The sequence below is a fragment of the Polistes canadensis genome, unplaced genomic scaffold, assembly GCF_001313835.1.
Source record: "Polistes canadensis isolate GaletaPanama2010 unplaced genomic scaffold, ASM131383v1 scaffold_113, whole genome shotgun sequence".
Lineage (NCBI taxonomy): Eukaryota > Metazoa > Arthropoda > Insecta > Hymenoptera > Vespidae > Polistes > Polistes canadensis.
Genome location: NW_014569660.1, coordinates 434,245 through 448,802, shown reverse-complemented (window position 1 = coordinate 448,802; position 14,558 = coordinate 434,245). Strand labels below are relative to the sequence as shown.

The 14,558-nt window shown below is 35.0% G+C and overlaps 1 protein-coding gene across 3 annotated transcripts in view; it reads right to left on the bottom strand.

Annotated features, from left to right (window-relative positions):
* Positions 1–751: 751 nt before the first annotated feature.
* The window catches only part of LOC106787737 (lysine-specific demethylase 3B), a 90,829-nt gene continuing 77,022 nt past the window's right edge, over positions 752–14,558 (bottom strand). Inside the window, exons 3-11 of one of the 3 annotated variants that reach the window (XM_014750356.1) lie at positions 9,035–9,442; positions 6,691–8,916; positions 5,308–5,527; positions 4,505–4,908; positions 4,161–4,380; positions 3,632–3,762; positions 2,096–3,533; positions 1,636–1,891; positions 752–1,511 (exon numbers count right to left, since the gene is read on the bottom strand). In XM_014750356.1, the coding sequence (XP_014605842.1) occupies positions 1,196–1,511; positions 1,636–1,891; positions 2,096–3,533; positions 3,632–3,762; positions 4,161–4,380; positions 4,505–4,908; positions 5,308–5,527; positions 6,691–8,916; positions 9,035–9,442 (5,619 nt within the window). In that variant the 3' untranslated portion in view covers positions 752–1,195. Of the gene's footprint in view, positions 1,512–1,635; positions 1,892–2,095; positions 3,534–3,631; positions 3,781–4,160; positions 4,381–4,504; positions 4,909–5,307; positions 5,528–6,690; positions 8,917–9,034; positions 9,443–14,558 lie in introns of all 3 variants that reach the window. The other 2 variants (XM_014750355.1, XM_014750357.1) reach the window with 2 other exon arrangements.

The window sequence follows — 14,558 nt, the reverse complement described above, 5'->3', positions numbered from 1 at the left end:
ATCATCATCAATCATCATCTTCATCATCATCATCATCATCATCATTATTATTATTCATGATAATTCTCAGATATCTTCATCATCATTCATTTTATCTTAATCATTCTTATTATTAATAATTCTAAATTCTAGACAAAATCTCATTAAAGATTCTATTTAGGATTCTTAATAGATACGATAACCGATTATCTACATTTATATATGACATAGAGACATTGTTTAGTCTGTATTGAATACAGGCACGATAATTATTAATTACAAATAACGGTATGATATCCAAAGTCCTGTTGGTATCACAATCTTAAAATCCGCGGAGACCGGGGTGTATTTATTTTTACGGTTTTATTTTCGATCCCGAGAGAGATCCGACATTTATTTTATTTTATTTTATTTTATTTATATAAAAAAAACCGTTCAATGGAAAAACTTTTACGATAGACTTCATTGTCCATTTCGTAGAGTGTTTTTCTTCGGGAAAAAAAAAAAAAAAACAAAAAAAGAAATTAAAAGAAAGTAATAAGTGTAATAGGAATAATAATAATAATAAAAAATAATAATTACAAAAACATTAAAGAGAAAATAGAAGTAGAAGTAGTAATAGTAGTAGAAGAAGAAGAAGAAGAACTAAAAGAAAAATGGAAGTGTCAAAAACGAAATTATTAATAACGAATAAACCTCAGTGTTTATTGGCTCAGCCAATGTTTCTCTCTAGAAAAATTAAACGCGAGTTTATACCTTCAAATATCACAACAAATTCTTTTCTTACATCACTCCTTTGCCTACCCTACCTATCTATTTTATCTCCATTTATATTTATTTAATTAATTAATTAATTAATTATTTATTCGGAGTTCATTATTCCCGATAATCTTCTCTCTTTCTCTATCTTTGTTTGTTCACATTCTTTTCTTAAAATGTATGGAGCATTAAAAAAACAAAAAAAAAATTCTTACTCTCTTTTTCACACACACACACACCACCACGCAACGCAACACCACCATCATCTTCTTCCCTTTCGTTCTTGCTCCTTTGCAAAAATCTTGCTTCTAGAAAAATGACGAAGCATATGTGTAACTTCTAAAATCGCGCATATAAAAACCGCGAATTTATATTTGTTTGTAATTAATATATTAAAAGACAATGATTTTTCACATTCCATGGATCTTTAAAGATCACGACGAGGGGGGGCCTATGGCTACGTTTCTTCTTTAATCTTCGTTTCATTTCCAGTTTTAGTTTTGGCAATGGTCTCTTCTTTAGCATTAGCTAACACCGTTAAAGAATCTTTAACCGCGTGATATATAATGTTTTTGATTTGTAACTTATCTTCATGATTGGTATGGGAATCGGATAATTCACGAAATTCTTGTGTTAGATGGAAACAATGCGACACGTTCTCCGGTGATACAAAATCTTCTGCCACTTTGATACAGTTGTGTAAATTTCTAACTTGATGTGGTGCACCCGCTGGCACGAAAACGGCATCTCCAAGACATTGTACGATTGCGTATCTGTGTAATAATTCAAAATACAAATATATTTAAATAATTCATATTCAAAAGTTTGCAGAAAATTATAATTGTAACTAGTATAAGAATTGAAAGGATTAAATTTGAATGAATGAAACAAACTTACCCTTCGACACCGTATTCGCGATACAATCGTTCCCGCAGAGGACCATCCAAGTAATAACTCTGATCGTGTATAGGATCATGATGTGGTTCTAATCGTGCACCACGTTCCAATGCTACTGCATTTAATAAGTCACGTATTTTATCAGCATCGCGAGCCGCATAAATATGCCACAATGCTCCTGGTGCTTCACCGCGTTCACGAACACGACGACGCGTCAGAATATCACAGCCTGCTTCGTCAATAGCTCTTAATGCCTCTGTAATATATAAACGTTAACGTTATCATTTAAATATACAATGACAAGTATTATTATCAAAATACAAAGATGTACGCGTATAAAAATTGAATTTAAAACATTTAACATTGATTAAAGCTACGTATAAATATTGTTCAAATAATTACATCGTATTGTCTTGTTTTCCAGAATAATTAAATTCTATAATAAAACATAAATATTTACCTTTGACGTGTTCATCATTATCGGCATCTTTAGGAATACCAACATATACCATCACGTTAACCGCATCAGAGATGTCCAAATGTAAATTGGTAGTACCTTTGTTAGGATAAAGTGCAGAACCATATGCGTTATACATTTTAGGACCCAAATCTGGTCTTACAAAACAATCAGGTAAATGACTCGCTAAATTCAATCTACCATGTCGATGGGTGTATTCCAACAATGGTAATGCTTTCATTAAATCAATAAAACGCGTCGACAATAATTCAGCAAAATCATCGCCAGGCGGCCAGTCTTTCAATTTCAATAACATATGATTTCCCCTTTCGTCTTTAAGTCGTTTGGAAAAGTGTTCAAAACCTTCCCAGAATTTTCTCATTGGTTGATTCGGTACCAAGTTACCAGTCATACAATTGATAAGATCATTTTTCTTATCCCCAAAATCTCTGGCAAATGAATCGGGATGCCAAAGATCCATGTCCAGAGATTTAGCTACGTCCGATACTATAACCGGCTGTCCGCGTTTCCATTGGTCTTGGAAAATTCTATAATTGTTTGGATTGTTCGGATCGTTTAACCTTAACAATTTACCGTCGCACAGCCAGGAATGTGGTACATCTGGATACAAACTTTTACTTTCGGTTAACGTCATGATTCTTATTGGTAATGGTTCTCTACCCCTTTGAGTCCATTTATATCTACGTACAAAGTGTTTCAATTCTCTTGGTTTTTCGTCGTCATCCAATCCGCTTTCTCTTTCCTTAGTTACCGTATGCTCGATAACACTGGTTATTACTTCGTCAAGTGTATCCATTTTAGATTTCTTACCAGATTTAGTCATATTATTATGAGTGTTTGTACCGGATGCTGAATTGGTATTACTAGTGTTATTAGTCGGTGAATTAGATCTGGATCCATTACCATTGGATTTGTGGGATGGCCTTATTAACAATTCTCTCAAGGTAGAATAATTACCGTCACGATCTTCATCCGAATCTGAACTCGAACCACTTTCGTTCTTATCTTGATTTTGCAATGCCACATCTGCCAACCAATTTAAAGGTGAATTTTTATCTTCCCCATTAACTTTGTTTTCCGATGCACCATTCGATTCATTTATCTTCTTTTCCTCTTTGGGTTCTTGCTTAATGTTACCATTAAGAACAGGAACAGTTTCTCCTTTAATTAAATTTCTTAAACTTTCGTTTGGTTGACCAGGTGAAACAAAAGAACAACCACAATGCTGAGGGATTCCCCATTCTGATCTACACTCATGAAGACGTTGTCCAAGTCGTAGGAGACTATCGCCAGCTATTATTTGCGTTAGCATTAGTCTTTCTGGTTCGTGAGCTTGTCTGTTCGTACACAGTAACCATGAAAAATCATCCCTGTCTTTGCCGCTTTCACCCCATATTTTAATTGTTCCATTTTTACGTCCCTAAAAAAAATAATTGTTTTTATTTATTTATTTATTGAGATTTATTTTTCTTGTTTAAGTGTACAATAATACATTTATTCAAGTTTTGTTTTTCTTACCTTATAACAATCGATGCATACGACAAATCCACATTTCCTACAAGCCCAATGGTAATTGAAAAGTGTTGTTTCGCATACGTCGCATAATTCTCTTACTCCTGGTAGAACTCTCTTCCATGCTACTGTTCCGTCTGTAATTCCCGCACTCACTATGAAGAGTAAAATAAACAACGAATACATAAAGCGTGTAAACATGCGAACAAATTAAAATTAATAATAACTCAGCCAAAAATTCATACAATTGCGAAATAAACAAAAACATTTAACATAATGTAATATTTAAAAGACAATAATAACGATATCATGCAAATATAATTGCTGTACGATATATTTAATTAATATTGCATACTATCAGGGTTAAAAAGCTCTTTGTGTAATGTTTATCATTGTTATCAACTTTTTTTTTTCTCATCATGTATGCATAATGGTGTATGTTTGATAATATCGAGAGACAAATAAATAAATTAAATAAAACTTCGACGAATTTAAATCTAAATAATATGTATGTAAATATTGATGTGGTATTAACCTTCAGCCATATGTTCTTGAAGTGCATCCTTTTCTTGATGTAAGAGATCGCAAAATTGATCTCCTACTTGTCGAAGAAGTCTGTGTGCTGTCTCTAAGTCTAGATCTCCTTTGATAACTTTATCTAATTTATCTTTATCGTTGTTTTTTTCTGATTTATCATCTTTACTATTGCCCGAGTCCTGATTATCTTTTCCCGGCAACCATAAGCGTAGATCTTCCTGCAACAGCACAGTGGTATCCGTTATCAATCACACTCCTGCAGAAGGATGATGAATCAAATTTTCAGACGGTGCGCGTTAATAAAAATAATTTAATAAACGAATAATAATAAAAGAAATTTACCTCGGAAGTATCTTTGTGCGGGTCGCTGAATCCAGCGATAGCCAATTGTCCATTTTTTGTATATCGTAATCTGCGAAATGCGAAGAATCTACAGAAGACATTTTGAGGAAGATTTTTAAGTCCGTTAGTAATGGCGTGCCGACATTCACGACACTTGGCTAATTTAGGTGCAGCGTAGAAACAAATATCGTCTTGTAACCAGCTTTGACCTGTCTTCTTTAACTGTGATACGGCTGGTCTTCGTATGGGACCACCACTTCCACCTGGCCCATTGTTACCGCCACTTGTGCTATCATCTCTACGTTCTTTTTTTTGACGGGGTTGTTGATCTTCTCCTCCTGTATCGTTGTTACCTTTAGTAGTCTTTGGTCTTCTCCCTCTTTTCCTGAGTTTATTATTATTTTCTATGCAAACAAATGAGAGTAGAATATTTAATAATAATAATACAATATCCTATTACATATTTTAATAATTATATTATAATTAATAATCAGGGTTAAAAAGCTCTTTGTGTAACATTTATCACGGTTAATCAACTTTTTATTATCATCATGTATATATAATGTAACAGCTAAAGTTTAATAATAAGAAGAAAAATATATATATATTTACAAAATAAACTACGTTAAGTGAATAAAATTACCAAAAATATCAAATTAATTTGATTCTTATTATTGACTTCCCATACAGCTTTTAAAGAAAGGAATAAATGTATGATCATGAAACGCGTATCACTTACCCTGCAAGTGAATAGTTAGTTCACCTGATGGGAAGTCCATTTACAACAAGCTACGTCAACTAACCGTTTCCAGAGGAATTGTTGGAATTAGCCGTGGTATGTCGCACTCTTGGAGTTGGTTGAACAGAGCCCAATTGTTCGCTATCGCTACCAGATCCAGCATCGCTTTCAGGGCTAGAATCACTTCCCGCTCCAGCCCCTACGCTTTGTTTCTCTTCTTTGTGTCTCCGCTGATCTTCTGCGGCAGTTTGTTGCCTCCGTGCAGCTCCCTTCTTTCGTTTTACCTACCACAGGGCACAGATTATTAAGTAGTCAGGAAGTTCATGCTTTCGTACCTGCTATTAACGTAAAGCTACTAAATACAACTAAAAATGTTTAAAAAAAAAAAGAAAAAAAAAGCAAAAAAATCAATCTAGTAGAAATTAATAATATATGTAAATAGTTTAAGAAACATAGATACATATAAAAAAGAAATATAATGTAAATCTATATATATAATATACATACACACACACACACACACATACATACATACATACATATTCAACAAACGTATACACGTATAGACCAACCCAAAGTATATAAATTCTTTTGAAAAAGTTTAAATAATTAATAAATTTTTATTGAAAATATAATTATTGATAATAAATTTGAATAATAAACATCTTTTTAATATTATATTGAAGAAATACAAAGTAAATATACCGTAGAATCGATCACGTTCTGCGATAGAGGTTAAGTTAAGTGGCTATAGACGCATTGTTATAATTTACTATTATTTAAATGTATTACCATATTTATTTCTATAGAAACTTTGATATCACGTTCAATTAACAATAATTAGTAACAATTAAATGTTATTTTAATGATATTATCTTTATAAATGAGGATAATCAACAACGGCTATAGAACTGCTCGGAAATCACGTAGTCCACTGAGTTTTACAAGAAAATGGCGGCGCTCGTGGTAGTAACGCTCAATGGCGGTTAATTTAAATTTAAAAAGTATCTCCAACCGTTCTTCCTGTCTGCGAAATACAAACACGAAAAAAATAAATCGAGATATTTCGACTTTACGTTTCGATTATTGAAATTTAATTATTTTTAAACGCGAGTACTTCATTTATTTCTTAGAAAACATAATAATTGTTTATTTTCATATATTATAAATCTAAATCATGCGATATTCGTATAAAATATTGAGCAAATATCTAAAAAATATGACAACAATTTCATGCTAATGATAAAAATAATAAAATGATATAAATAAACTAATAATAAATTAATAATAAAATGTTTTCTAATTATATGCATTTTCTAAATAATATTTGACAAACATTATTCATATGTTTTATCGACAATCATTCAAAAAAAAAAAAAGAAGAGATAAAAAAAAAATAAACGAACAAACAAACTAATAATAAGAACAATATGAAGATGATAGATACCTTGGTTGTTTTTCTTTTAGGCGGCGACTTTCGTTCAGTGTCGCTGCTGGATGAATCTTCTTGAAGATTTTTTACGTCAGTTGCATGACCGTTAAGAGGTTCCTTATTCGTTGTCTTACGACTTCCTTTCGCAGTGACTTTACTCTTGTTGATGCTGTTCACTGCCATACTACCGATATTGTAAATGGAATTAACGGCGCTAGGTAAACAGGTCGTAGTTGTAGTTGTGTTACTCGAATTCGAGCTTGGTTCGCGTTCTTTGTTATTCAGTGGTTGAGATGGTGCTTGAGAAATGTTGAGAGGTAAGGTAACACAGGAACCACTTCCAACCATGCCTGTGGTATCCTCGGTCCCATCTTCGCCTGAATGCCTTTGAAGCCATGCCTTTTTTAATTTATGAACGGGATAGCTAGTACTGCTAGGTTGTCTCGGTGCTGGACTTTCGGATTTTTCATTATCGTTTGTGGTAGGATTAGTTTTGGCAGGTGTACCAGGAGCACTGGGTGCTGGACTGGGCGCCATTGATGGAGCTGGACTTGGTATAGGTGCTGGACTTGGTGCTGCACTAACATTGGTAGGATTAAAAGAGCTAACACTGCCGGTACTGGCTGGTCTAACCGAACCATCGCCACTGGCTGTCCTCGGTGCTGGACTTTCAACGGCAACGGTACGTTCTTGAGAAGGCTGAGAGTCGCTCGTAGGTTGTGACAATAAAGCCGCGGTATTGACGACAGTGGTGATAGAGGTTGCGGCCGAAGCGATGAGAGGACTAGGTTCGCTCACCCTAGACAAAACGGGTGGGCCGACGCATTGTAGGGACAACGGTTGTGGTTCTTCCGTTCGTCGTTTTTTACAGACCTCTAAGGAAACCGGCTGACCACTAACATTATCGCAGGAAAGTGGCGTTGGTGCTTTTCTCTTAGGGGAGCCGGATCTTTCAACTCCGAGATCGAGGGGTTGCGTTTGAAAATTCGAAGCAGCAATCTGCGGTTGAGAGTGTTGCAACGTTTGACCGGGTTGTTGGTGTGGACTACCGTGATGAGCAGGATGAACGATCGGCCTCGAAAGCGGTGCCGAAGCAGCCGTAGGTGGTGATCCGTGTAGAGGTGGAGGTGGTAGTTTCGCGGCTGGCATCGAACCAGCGAAACCCCTGTTATCGTATACGGATCTGCTACTGTGGGCTGGTGGAGGTAAAGGAGGTGGCGGCGCTCCATGATGATGAGGCACTTGCTGGTAAGGCGAGCTACCGGCTTTCGACGTTAAAGGTATCGGTGCTGCGACTGCGGGCTCGGAAGCCCTACAAACTGGCGTACCGGTCATTATACCGGAATTTGGCTTGCCGTATATATGTGGTGGCGCCGGACTGCTGACTTTCGGTTTCGAGACAGCCGGAGGTGCGGCATAATGTGAAGTCGGTGAAACCGTAGGTGGGTGTGGATGTGGATAAGCATACGTTGATTTAGTTGTAGCGTAGGGTAGCCCAGGCTCGGACCTGTTCAGATAACGCGTTTCTGGGGGCGATGGATGTGGCGGCTGATGAGGATGCTGAGTATGAGGCGACTGTCGATTGTGCGAGTGTGGTGGTGGATGACCGTGAGAGCTCGGTAGTTGGGACGCTGTCGTAGAACCTCCACCGCTGCTCCCACTTCTGTGATGACTTTGCGGTATGCTCTTTGCCCCTTGCAAACTGTCCAGGTGATGGAGGTGATGAGGGCTTTGAGTTGGACTCCTATATTCGTAGGCAGCCTGCTTGTGTTGCGGCGTTACCGGTTGAACGTTCATGTACGGCATCATTTTCGGACTCGGCGAGTGTTGTTGAGGTGGTGGACCCTTGGGTAACTCTCTGCCTTCGTTTTTCACAATAACGGAACTCTTGTGATCGGATAGCAAAGAAGGTGGATTTTGTAATACCTCCCTACCATGATGATCTCTTTCGAGACCACCAGCTAAACCACTTTTGCTCGTTAACGTTTTATGAGAAGATTGTCCAAGTTGGTCGCTCTTTACTTTCATATCATGCATATACGAGGATTGCGCTTGGTAAGTTGAATAACTGAACAGATTAACGTTCGGTTCAGCTTTTGGAAGCGAACTGTGCGACGGACCCACCACTGACGGTGCTTTTTCGTGAAGACTACCAACCGGCAACGATGACTTAGATGTCCTAGAATGTGCTGGTGGTGGTGGGTATTCGACTTTTCCAGGTACGCTCGACGGTCGGGATACCTAAAAAAAGAAGAAGATGAAAATAAAAAAAAGAACAGCAGCAAATACATTTTTAATATAGATAAGACGAAACCGTAAAGAATACAAAAAAAAAAAAAGTGATATTATTGAAGTGTACCTGTTGAGTCGCTGGCGCTGTAGCAGCGTAATAAGCCGCCCTTTGTTGTGCAGCCACGTGATCTCTAGCTTCAGCTTGCCTATGTAATCTTTCAGCAACTGCCATATGCTGTTCCCTTTCCCGTTCCCGTTCCCTTTCTCTCGCATCTCGTTCTCGGTCTCGTTCCCTTTCCCGTTCTCGTTCTCTAGCTTCACGTTCTTCGCGTTCACGTTGCTGTTGCTGTTGCTGCGCCACCGTTACAGGATGCGTAGCGGTTGAACCAGGACCACCAGGATGATGGTGGCCACCGTGCGCAGCCATACCCGAATGCGGACCACCATGACTTCTACTTCCGTGTGGTGGGAGAGGTATAAAAGTGTTCCACGCCATCGAGGCCGACTGCAAGTTTCTCTGCGGAATATAAGACACCTACTTCAATCAATACTGCCAATCACTTTCATCTTTATTGACCTAAGCGATTTATTATGCGAATAATACGTCAAACGATTCGTTCCCTATTATAATTCCTACCGTATTATTTCTATTAAACAATATACTATTGCCTATGTAACACATTGATCGATTTTAATTCTCACGTTACACAACTATGAACTTATGTGTGTTAGTCTAATGGAAGTATCTGAATTTCCATAGAATTACGCGTGTCATTGTTAAGTTTTATTTGATTTTCCTTCCTTTCTACATGCAAAACCAGTTTTCCTTTTTTTTTTACACATGGCACTCAATACAAATACTCATCATCATCATCTCACGCAACACAGTTGTTATCGTGTTTCTCGGTAAGAAAGGATTATGCAAACTAGCCTAGCACGAATTCAAGGACTACCTCTGGCTACTTTGGAATTCAAACGGGTTAACGTACCCTTTTCGGTACGCAACTATTATATTATTTCAAACGATATATTTCTCTAACGTTAGATACCAGTCGCTAATTTTAAAAATATCACATTCAAGGTCGACGACAAATTTCTTTTACAGTTCTTTTTAGAGAATAACTAATTGCGACTAATGTTTAGTTCGTGGCAAAAGCTTACCCCCCCCCCCTCCTCCTCTTTCCCATGAGATAAAACAACAGTATGGCGAGTTAAAGAAGGATTCTCGAAAATGTGGCTCGCACGAAATGCGCAAATCTAATTATAACCTCAAGTAAGGTTTTATTATGCTAATCGAAGTGCTAGTAAGTGTCAACCCACGTTTTGTTTACCTCACTAACACGTCATCGTTCATCGTCATCGTCTTCGTCTTCGAATACGAGTAAATATATGAACTTCTTTAGCGCGCATATTAACTGCAGACGATAAAAAAAAAAAAAGAACAAAATAAAAGGAAAAAAGAAAAAGAGAAAGAGAAGAAAAAAAAAAGAAATAACCGAGCTCGGTGAAAAGAATTGAAACACAAAGAAATAGAAGAGCGCACCTATATAAGGTGCTCGTTAATGCTGCCGAACGAACCGGAAGAAGATGTGTCTAGTCGATTACATAGAAAAATATTTCTCACTTTAATTAACATTTTTCTTTTCTTTTCTTTTCTTTTCTTTTTCTCTTTCAACGTCGGCCCCATTTTTTTGTTCTTTTCTTTTCTTTTCTACGATCATCATTTTCTTCTTCTTCTTCTTCTTCTTCTTCTTCTTCTCATCGTGGGTCGATATTGTTGCTTGCTATTTCGTATTCATTAAGAGGTTAGGTATCTAAACCTCTATTCGCAGGAATGGAAACTTCCGGTTTGATAAATGAAATGCTTCACTAACCATCAATTGGATTTATTCATTCCTTTCTTTCTTTATTTCTTTTCTTCCTTCCTTTCGATCGAATTTTTTGAAGTTATACTTCTGTTTGGCGCGTTATTGGAAAGTGAAGTTAGATGCGACCGAAATATCAACACCATGAAGTTGTCGTCGAGATATTTATACGATGCGCGGGAAAATTGAAGTTACTTTTGAGCCATTGGTGAAAGGAATTCTTTAAATAGTAACGGTTGTATCTATCTGTTGTTTTTTTTTTTGAAGTTATACTTCTGTTTAGCGCGTTAATGGAAAGTGAAGTTAGATGCGACCGAAAAATCTACGACACCACGAAGTTGTCGTCGAGATATTTATACGATGCGCGGGAAAATTCATGTTAATTTTGAGGTTATGTTCGTTTTGGTATGCTAAAAAGAAGTATAATTTCTTACGTGCGTACATAAGTACATTTTTTTTCTTTTATGAATTTGCGTTGCGAAATATTAAGAGGAGAGAGAGAGAGAGAGAGATAGATGATATAAGAGGGGGTAAAAAAAACAAAAGAAGAAGAAGAAGAAGAAGCTTGAAGACTCTCGACAGTGTTGGAGGAGGAGGGGGGACATCGATTATATTCCCAGACCAGTTGTGTTGAATTGAGTTGACTGAGTCATTCGAGTAAAGTCCTCGAGTGTTGCTCGTAATCGCAATACTATATATGGTATATGACGGTTAAATATGCTGCTCGTGACACGATCCAACACGATTCAAATATCAAGGAATTTTTATAGGCTTCTTTAATGTAGGAAATGGTGGTGGTGGTGGTGGTGGTGGTGATGGTGGTGGTAGTGGGAGGGGAATTCTAGCGTTAGAGTAGTGATATCTCGTTATAAAACTGATTTCGTAGAAATCATCATCCGTACTTCGTATGGAAAAGTTTGTCATTCTTTTTTTTTTACGATTAAAACCGTGTGTCTCTCTCTCTCTCTCTCTTTCTGTTCCGTGCGTTAAAGATACTTGTGCAATAATTATATTTTGTTGTTTTATCATTTCATTTAGAATCAATCGTATGAATATAATATTATGTTGTGCGTTATTACAATTGGGCCAAAATTGTATACGTCATGATAATAAATATCTAAAACATTTTTTTTTGTATTACTAATTATTTTTTAACAATTGTACAATATATAAATTGGATTAATATCTGTTAACTCGTAAATATCGTATTTATTTTTAACGAATAAACATTTTATTATCGATTTATGATGATAATTTATACGACGAAGGCCTATATAAACAAGGAAGACTATCGTAATGTTATTTAGGTGAAACAAAATTAGAATGATATCGTAAGGTCAAGAAAAAAAAATAACAATAGCGTGGAATAAAAACAATGTCGATAAATCATATAAAAAAAAAAAGAACTTGCGAAATGGAATATAAATTTATCTTTAATTCGATTAGCATAAAAATGGAATAATACTGCGTGTCAAATTTAATTGCCAATTATCTTAGACAGTTAACAACAAAATCAATCAATATAAAATAACCTCTCTTTAACTATATAAGAAAATTAAAATCCTAATCCTTAATAATTAAATTCAGTCTTCGTGAGTTAAAATAAAAAAAAAAAAACATCAAAGAGATAACTTACATTTGTTTCATTTGTTTTTATTTATACAATCATACGTATTTCAATCTGAACTAACGAACACCAACGCCGCCCTAGTGGAGAATTATCGTACTAACTAGTATTTAGTCACTTTCAACAACAAAAATTTGACGAAAATCGAATCCGTATAACTTCGTTAATTATATGAAAAATAACTAAAAAAAAAAACAACAACTATTCTTTATAAAACCGGTGTTATTAATAAATAAAATATGAAATATGAAAAGAAGAAGAAAAAAAAAGATGGAATCCTTGTACAAGAAAGAATATAAATATTGATGAAAAGTTTCGATTAATCGGTCATCGAACGTTTGAGTTGAAGGATGACGAGAGGATGAGAATTATGGTGGATAGGAGATAGGGATAGGGGCAGGGGGAGGAAGGGGTTTGTTCGCGTTATTGGAAAACGAGATAAAAGTTTTTATTTGCCGATAGGGAAGCAAGCTTTTATCGCGAGTAATAAGAGCGATAGACTCAGCCGTTATCGTACTGATTTATAACCGGATCCCCAAGCCTTTATGCACAAGCCTGTGTTCCACATATATATATATATATATATATATGTATATATGTATATGAACTCAACCATGTGACACAGATCGTAAACGATATCGTAGAAACGCGATACATCGTCTCAACTTCTCGCAATTCCCTTTGTTTCCTAGCGAATAAACAAGTTTGTAATCGACGATCATCGATCGTTTTTGATTCCATACACGTTTACCCACCCCCTTCAATCCCCCTTTCAAATCCATTTCCCCCATATAATATACGTGTATGTAATATGTATCCCTCATCCTATTGCAATCAGATTTTGATTATTTTCAAATTCGATTTGTATAGGAAGAATAAAAATAAAAATAAGTCGATTGGTTAGATAGATTTTGATCGACAGATAGATGATAAATTAATAATCTTTAATACGTTATTTATCTACGTGAAATTTTGAATATTTTCGATAGTTTTTAAGCCGAAAAACAATTTTAGATAATATTGTTTAGTGTGATATATTTCTTTGTTTTTTTTTGGGGTGGGGTGGGGTGAGGTGGGTGGGGGATTTATCTAGTATTCATTATAAAAGATAAAATATTGAAGTATGTTATGATTTTGTTTGGGAGATAACATTGACGTCACACACGTAATCGATGATTAATTTAATTAGGGGTGTGTTATCATCGATTTCGCAGATTATTTTTAACAATGTGGCAATCCTAATATATTACAATGTATAATTAATTAATTAATTAATTAAATATATATATGAGAATATAATTGTTAATGGTAGGTTGTTTTAAAAGGAAGTGTTTCTAACGAAGAAGAATAATAAGAATAAGATGAAAATTTAGAACACAACGTGTTGTACGATATTGTTTAAACGATAATAAGAAAAAGTAGAATATATTATAATCATAAGACGTAAAAGAAATATTAATTATGCATAACTTAGCAACTGTTTAACGTGTATAAGAATATTTTGTCGATCTTGTTTCTTGTCATCCTTGAATAGATATTTTTTATACGTATATTATTAACGTACGTTCATTCGAGAGATCGCAACGAGTTGAAAGAAGAATTTTCTCGACGAGAATAAAAAAAATAGAAAGAAAAGTAAAAAAACATCGAGAGAGAGGAATTTATAAACGATAAGAGAAAAAAAAAAAGAAAGAAAGAAGAGAATAATTGAAATAAAAAAAAATTATTACAATGATACATCAAGTATGTATCATATTAATTGATCGTTTAATTGGAATATATTGAAAAAAAAAAATCAAGAAAAAAAAAACAAACTAAAGAGAAACATTTTATTATTAAGTTTGTGTATTGAAATAACGTGTTACTTTTATCGCGTATAACCCAATCAAATTTTTTTTTTACTTTGATACAAACAATTTTAAATGACACCTGTATTTAATTCAGAATTGATGTGGTGGTGGCTTACTTTGAAATAGGATAAAACAAATATCGATGAATAAATTCATAGTTTAGGTTTTATTTAACAATTTTTATTACTTTTGCGACTGAATTTCTTTTTCTTTTTTTTTTGATTGATTTGTTAGGAAAAATTCGTAGTGTGGGTTTGTTGGAATATTTCTGACAAATACACGTATAGGAATATATAAAAATATTTATAT